The sequence below is a fragment of the Protomyctophum parallelum genome (genome assembly GCF_964188405.1).
Source record: "Protomyctophum parallelum genome assembly, chromosome: 9".
Classification (NCBI taxonomy): domain Eukaryota; kingdom Metazoa; phylum Chordata; class Actinopteri; order Myctophiformes; family Myctophidae; genus Protomyctophum; species Protomyctophum parallelum.
Genome location: NC_139706.1, coordinates 42,484,163 through 42,491,662, shown reverse-complemented (window position 1 = coordinate 42,491,662; position 7,500 = coordinate 42,484,163). Strand labels below are relative to the sequence as shown.

Here is a 7,500-nt window from a genome sequence, read left to right as displayed (position 1 = left end):
CAGCCATTGTTGCCAGTAGGAGGGCAGGGTTCAAAAAGACAGGAATGCTCCTAATTACATCGCCCTCCACTCCTTTTCTATTCTTTTCCCTTGTCCGTGTGTGTGTGTGTGTGTGTGTGTGTGTGTGTGTGTGTGTGTGTGTGTGTGTGTGTGTGCGTGTGCGTGTGCGCGTGTGCGTGTGCGCGTGCGTGTGCGCCCGGGAGCGGAGGGCCCCCAGCACTTCAGGCTACAGTGAGCATGTGAGGAAATGACATACTGTGACAAGAGAGTGATATTAAGAGGCGATAGTGTGTGTACACGTGCGCGTGGCTGCGGTGGGGTATAGAAGGCTGGACATTCCAACTATAGGGAGGGTGGGAGGGAGGAACAGGATGGACACAACGGTGTGGGATGTGGCTGTGAGGGGTGTGTGGAGATCAAGGGCTGTGTAAAGGGAATGTGTCGTGAAGATTAGGGGGGGGGGGGGGGGTGTTCCCCTAATAGCTTTTCTTCACTCCTCTCTGCCCTGTGATTGGCTCGCTGTGGTGGTGGTGGCGTGCAGGACACTGGGGTGTACCTGTTGTTGTAACGTACCGTATGCAGCGCTTCCCACTGAGCCTCTTCTAGGAAATATATATAAAAATATAGATTCAAGATTCAATCATTTATTGCCATGTCAACAAGTTGATAGGAATTTGTCTTGGTTCATACTCAACATATACAGACAACCATACAGTAGATACAAAAACAAGAACGACAATACAATACAAAAACCAGCAGCATAGAGATTACATTCAGTTTTTTAAAGCGCTATATGCATATTGATACATACGTACATTCATCATATATAAAAGTTGTCTGTGATTTCTTTGCACGGCCACTGTTTTTACAACAGTCTACTACGTGTATACTGGAGCATTGAATGCTCTCACTCACTGCGCAAAATGCATGGAATACGGATGTGTATATTACAAGAAACTCCCGTTAAACTTTCCAACAAACTCTGGTAAACTCCCGAATTGTACCATCACAGCTGTATATTACCGTATATTACTGTATATGCCTGCTAAGCTTGAGGTTTACGGGCAAGTCTAGTGCCCATAATCGCCCGTTAACTCCTCTTTTCACGCAGTGTGATTAAACGTGATTTTGTCCATTTCAATTCTAAGCGCGTTGGTTACAGAGTTGGTGAAGAGTACGAAAAATAAAAAAGTACTGCTGTGTACTTGTGTAGTACAGCAATACAATGCAAAAAAGAAAAACAAGAAGAATAATACAGAGAAACGGTATAGTGAGTCCAGTCAGTCCATTACAGTCAGTGCTTTATAAAGTGTCTCATATTATCTCGTCTTAACGCCACACAACAATAATTATCAGTGCACTGCAATGTCAATCGGGACAAAGCGTGGAAATTGAAAGTGCATCACAGTGAAAGACAGCACAAAACCCGCCGTCCTAGGAATGTCATTAGAGGTCTGAGTCTTTGAAACATCTATTTGTTCCAGGTTACGTTACGATGTTTAGTTATGCTGGAAGGAAAGAGACAGTATGATATGATATGATATAGTGGAACATGAAGGTATTGTGTGTGTGTGTGTGTGTTGTTTGAACAGACGAAGGGGTGCCCCAGAGCAGAACACCATGGATGTTGGGCTGGGGGTGGTCCTGTCCGCCGTGCTGTGGCTCAGTCAGACCCTGCTCATCAGCTGCTCAGGTGAGACCACTGATTTCACTCATTTGGATTTATTGTCGCACATGCATGAGAAAATGACAATGTGCAAGCTCACAACCTGTCGCAACGAGACACGCTGTGGGGAGCTTACTTCAGCTTACTGTATTTGTTATTTTAAAGTTTGAAGCATGTTTTGAAGTGGTCATACTAGCATAGATTAAATAATGTTTTGAGAATTGATCACACTAGCAATAATATGTAATACATGTTCAGACGGATCTTTAACAAAACCCTAATAGTCTCTCATATTTCATAAAAGCAAAGGGAAAAGCCTTGATCTGCAAAGGGCTGGCTGTATGTAGAGCAACAGGAACATTATAGGCTTAGACCGATGATACCTAAACATTATAATTCTACATACTGTATTAATTGTGTGGGTGGCTTTCACAAATCACAGATTAGAACTTGGCCTGAAGAGACTATTTTAGCTTTTAATTTTAGCTTTTTAACTTTTATTTGATAGAGCTCAAGTCTCACCTGCTGGAACACCTGAAATGTATACATCTGACATTTAAAACCCATATACTCATGACTTTACGCAAATCCAGCTCATGTGGAATTAGGATGTTTTTGATCATTAATGTGAAAGTAGTTGTTTTGTTCATCATTGATTGGAATGACAAAGTCAGACGGAGACAGAAGTTGGAGTTAGGTGGTTTGAACGACAATTTGAGGATCCAACGGAGTTAGGCGTTTTAGTCAGAACCACTTTTTATTGGTCCAATATTTGTCAAACCCACACGGAAAGGGTGTTCAATATCTCTTTTTAGATTTATATAAAAAATAGTTGAAGAATGGAGATGGTTGGTTCCTGCCCAATAGTGACAATATCTTAATTTATTATATTAAACCTGTTTTCTGTATCTCCCTCTACCTCTATCCTTTCTCTTCCCACGGAATACTTTACTCCGTTTTCTCCCGTTTTTTCCCCCCAGCAGCTCAATATCCCACGTTCCGTTCGGAGCCCACCTCGGTGGTGCAGGTGTGGGGCTCCGCGGTGCGCCTGCACTGCTCTGTGAACCCTGCGACGGCCGCCGTATCGTGGCGCTTCCGGGGCCTGCCTCTGGATCTTCCTGGTCTGTCCGCCCTGGAGCTCAGCCACTCCTCTCTCACCATCCACTATCTGCATCCAGACTACGAGGGCGTCTACCAATGCGTGGCTCGCCTGGACCACGGACCCGCCATCGCCAGTCGACATGTACGCGTGGTCATAGCAGGTGGGTACTGTACAAGGCTGTGGAGTCGTGTGATGGCCTGTGTGGAGTGGATGCAGCGGCAGCCCTCTGCTTTCACACTCACATCGTCTCTGTCGGATGGAAACCTTATAAAACAGTTACTTATCAGGATTTAAATTCGAAAGCATCACAAGTAGCAGATTGACAAGCTCGTAACACGCCACGTTTCGAGCTTGTGGATCTGCTACTCTTGATGCTTTTGTGTGACACTGTAGTATGATGAAATGGGGCATTCATTTACCAAAAATATGGAGACAAGAGGTTTCTGCCCGACAGCAACGATATGAAATACAATGTACACAGACACATGTTTCCACGTGCATTTTACTCTCATGTCAATCCGCTTCCATACCGTGTGTCCGTGTGTGCACAAATCTACCAAAATGTCACACTTCACGTGAAATGTGACACGCGCAGACACATGCTCATGGCGAAACGCTCCGACATCCCGCTTCAAAGCACTTCGGCGGCGAGAGGAAGTGGCTTTGCGGATCGGAAAGGCCACTTCTGGAGTGTAAAGCACTCAGCGAGGAGTTCCCCCCGGCCTCGGCTGCCCGCAGAAACACTGTGAGGAAGGAAGCAGTGAGAGCTCTTTAACTCTGGTCCGCGTCCAAAGGCCTTCCACGCCGGTATCCTTAATGAGCCTCGGGGGCTTCCTGTGTGGCACAATATGTTCCCGTCGGGACCCGGTTTGCTAAACAAAGCCATCTAACTCCCAATGCCATCCAGCTTCTTATGTCATCCGTTCTCAGCTCAGATCTGCTCGGTTTCAGTCGAGATGAAAACCATTTATTGCAATGGTGTTGCATTGTGTTTGGGGAGGTGATACTCCATAACAATCTGTACAAGCATGACCCATTCTGTGGTCATGATCCCCCCATGCTTAAAGAGACACTGTAATTACAATATTACATGGACACAATAGACATGTTCCTTGTCAGGATTCAAATTCAAAAGTAGCTAAATATAAGTGCAAAACGCACCACTTTTCTGACGAACAGCAATGATATACAATAGATGCATGAGACTGCATTGGATGACATGCTGACATACAGTACTGTTGTGAAAGCTAAAGCAAGGGGGGGAATGAATGTGTGTGTATGGGGCGGACGCATGCTGCACGCGGATGTGTGAGTCCAGCTTCAATTCGGTACACAGAAGACGAGCTGCGTTGTGGCGGTAGAATACTTCACCAGCTGTTACTGGCTATATTTTGAATGTGAATCAGAATGGCATGTTCTAAGTTTGCTAGTTCTAAGTTCACTAAGGCAGCTCCAGAGGGGATCCTATTTGTAAGCCGTGCGTCCCACGACCAGCATCCCCCTATGCATGTGCACTTCATGGGCGTACGGACCTTAGTGTTATTAAAAAATGATTTGTGGACCTTCACGATTTGTAATTCAGGCCCCCTGACATAAAGAGTGTGAATGTCTGCTTAACTAGGTGCAGATTGACCCATTACAATTGTGGCTGTATGCATCATCTCTGTCTCTGTCTCTGTCTCTTTTCCTATAGAAATATCTAAATATGAGGAGAGTCGCAGGCGTTCCCTGACGGTGCAGGAGGGCAGTGCTGTCGTGATCGAGTGTCCTCTGCCCCACAGCGTTCCTCCAGCGCTGCCCAGGCTCAGGGTACGAGGAGAGCGGCTAGAAGCCTCCACAGGTATTATTTTAATAACCCTGCACGGAATAATAATAATGATTATTATTGTTTTATGATGGACGGCAAGTTTCTCGAGATGCAATAATGTTCATTCATCTTTTATTACCATTAACTTAACACAACACACATTTACATTACAAAACTAACAATACTATCATAAAGATAGTTAACTTGCCCTCATGGCAGTACTTATTTTGCGTTATTAATTAATAATACATTATTATAATAATAAATACTAATAAATTGTCAGCTCTTTGACTAATGTAAAGTGGAAGTATGGTTACAGAATATAGAACATGAAATAGAGGATAGAATTTAACGTCTCTGTCGGGTGTTCAAAACTGTTACTTTTCAGGATTCAAATAAAAAAAACGATTTTGAGCTTGCAAATCTGATAGTTTTGATTAAGCAGGGCATCACATTTATGAAAAAACACAAAAAACTTAAGATATGGAGATAAGAGGTTTTTGCCTGCGACGGTGTCACGCAAACGTATTGAGGAGATACTTTGTGATCTTGAAGATATATTTTCCTTTTACAAGCGACAATATCAGACATACGGTGTTGATAGCAGTGATCACATCCTTTCCTTGTCTTTCCAGGTGACTATTTAGTTCTTCCATCGGGGAACCTTCAGATCGTCAACGTTTCCGCACAGCACCAGGGCATGTATAAATGTGGTGCCTACAACCCCGTTACCGGGGAGACGCGTACACAGTCTCATGGTACCAAGCTGTCAGTGAAACGTAAGTCTGCATTTTTTCTAACACAACTTACGTTTAAATGGAACGTCGAGGAATAGATTTACTTTCAGCTATGATACAATTTCTCAACATGCGGACTACTGTTTTTAAAGGTATATTCAGTGATTTCACTCAAAAAACCTTAGGTTTCGTTTTTGGCTGTGGGAGCCAGCCTTTCGTCCAATCAGGATAGAGAGTCAAAAAAGGTTTTTTGACCCCAGGGGTTAACTGGGGACAGGGAGGAACTCCTTATATGGCCAGCACACTCTATAGTAGGGAGGATTATCACAAGAAAACAAAAAAATAAGTGATATTTGAATTAAGTGAAATCACTGAATATACCTTTAACCTTTGTGTGCGTGCGTGCGTGCGTGCGTGCGTGCGTGCGTGCGTGCGTGCGTGTGTGGTGTGTGCTTACAGTAACAGTGTGTGTGATTAAGTATTTTCACACAGTATATCTTTACTCTCAACCGCAGTGTGCACAGCAAAAGATTAGTTATTTTATATCAATTACACATCCCATGAAGCCTTGTATTCACGGAGATTTGTTAGTTTTTATCGCATTCCTAAGCCAATAATTTGACGACTGGCGGAGTCTCCTACTGACCGATGACCCGGTCATCAAATTATTGGCTTAACCACATCTCCATGAATTCAAGGATTCATGGGGTGTGTAGTGATAGAAAATAAGTCACATTCTCTTAATAGTTAAATGAACACCCGAGTCCATTCCATTGTTTACAGACTCTGAAGCTGGGTCTCCGGTGCGGATAGCGTACCCCGCCACCCCACAGACAATAACAGCGGAACCGTCACAGCGCTCATCTTGAGTGTGTCGTGAACCGGCAGTCCGGCGCCGCCGCCCATTGGCTGAAGGACGGGAAGGAGGTGGCGGGACACCTGCAGACACACGGCAACAACCTGGCCCTCGCTTCACTGAAGAGGAGCGACGAAGGAAGCTACCAATGCATTGTCAAGGCGGAGAGCGGAGTCATCGTCAGCGCCAACTATACTGTGAATGTGCAAGGTACTGAGCTGGGAGACTCCCGTTACTGAACCCCCCCCCAAAAAAAAACACTCTAGTCTATAGCAATGATTTCTATTCTCTATAGAGCTGTTACTGGAGAAACGAGTCTATAGCAATGACTACTATCAGAATAATAGAGCTTTAACCTTTTTCATTTGAATAAAAACAAAATCACTTATCACCATGGTTGCCATGTCTCGTCTTGTCCCTCACAGAGCCCGCGTCCATTGTGACGGGTCTGAGCGACCAAAGCATCTCTCTGGGCTCCTCCGCAAGCTTTACCTGCACCTCCAGAGGTAACCCCGCCCCCAACATCACCTGGCTCTTCAATGCTCACCCCGTCGCCCCCTCGCACCGCTTCCACATCTCGGGATCGTCGCTCGCCATCACAGATGTGACGTTCCGGGACGAGGGCGTCTACCAGTGCTTGATGGACAATGGCATTGGCTCAGCGCAGTCATCTGGCATGCTCAACGTCCAGTCCAGTAAAGGTACACGCTTTTTGTTCTGTTTTTCTGTTTTTTTTTCCAGTTTGGTCAATAAGCCAATTGAAGGGGCCCGAGAACCCAGTTCAGGTTAAAAACTACAGTAGATAAAATACAAAAAAAAAAAAAAAACATATGGCAGACTAGTAAGAAACACAGCTGCACCAAACATATGAATAATGAATGTTCATTCATATACAGTATGTGCCAATATGCAAGCATGATGGACAGTATTTCACCTAAACCAAGCCAAACCCATTGGTAATTGGATTAGCTGCAGCTGTGTTGCTTACATCAGTGTGTACTATAAGGCCAGTCTTATGCAGACTGCCATGCTTTTATGCTGCTGTAGTCTTTAAGTCCTAACGGCTCACCTGCCGGTGAGGAGCCCCAACAGGGAGGATGCAGCGCCTCCCTCCTACCCCTCCCGCCAGCCTGTAGGAGTTCCCGCGGTGGCATTCGACTCCCCTCCCCCAAACGCGACCAGTTGTGTCCATATAGACACTCTGCAAGCGGGATCAACTGTAGTAGATAGTGGTTCGAAACCCCCTACATTCGGCGGGTCCCATCCTTAGTTGAGGCGATAACATGGCATCTTTATCTGCATCTTTATCTGATTCCCCAAAGGGTGCTTGAA

At 45.0% G+C, this 7,500-nt stretch overlaps 1 protein-coding gene across 1 annotated transcript in view; it reads left to right on the top strand.

Annotated features, from left to right (window-relative positions):
- cdon (cell adhesion associated, oncogene regulated) overlaps window positions 1-7,500 on the top strand; it is a 54,966-nt gene that overhangs the window by 22,470 nt on the left and 24,996 nt on the right. The window contains 6 exon segments of the mRNA XM_083773268.1: window positions 1,593-1,693; window positions 2,647-2,928; window positions 4,462-4,608; window positions 5,211-5,347; window positions 6,156-6,378; window positions 6,594-6,869. Of these exon segments, the coding sequence (XP_083629394.1) occupies window positions 1,621-1,693; window positions 2,647-2,928; window positions 4,462-4,608; window positions 5,211-5,347; window positions 6,156-6,378; window positions 6,594-6,869 (1,138 nt within the window). The 5' untranslated portion in view covers window positions 1,593-1,620.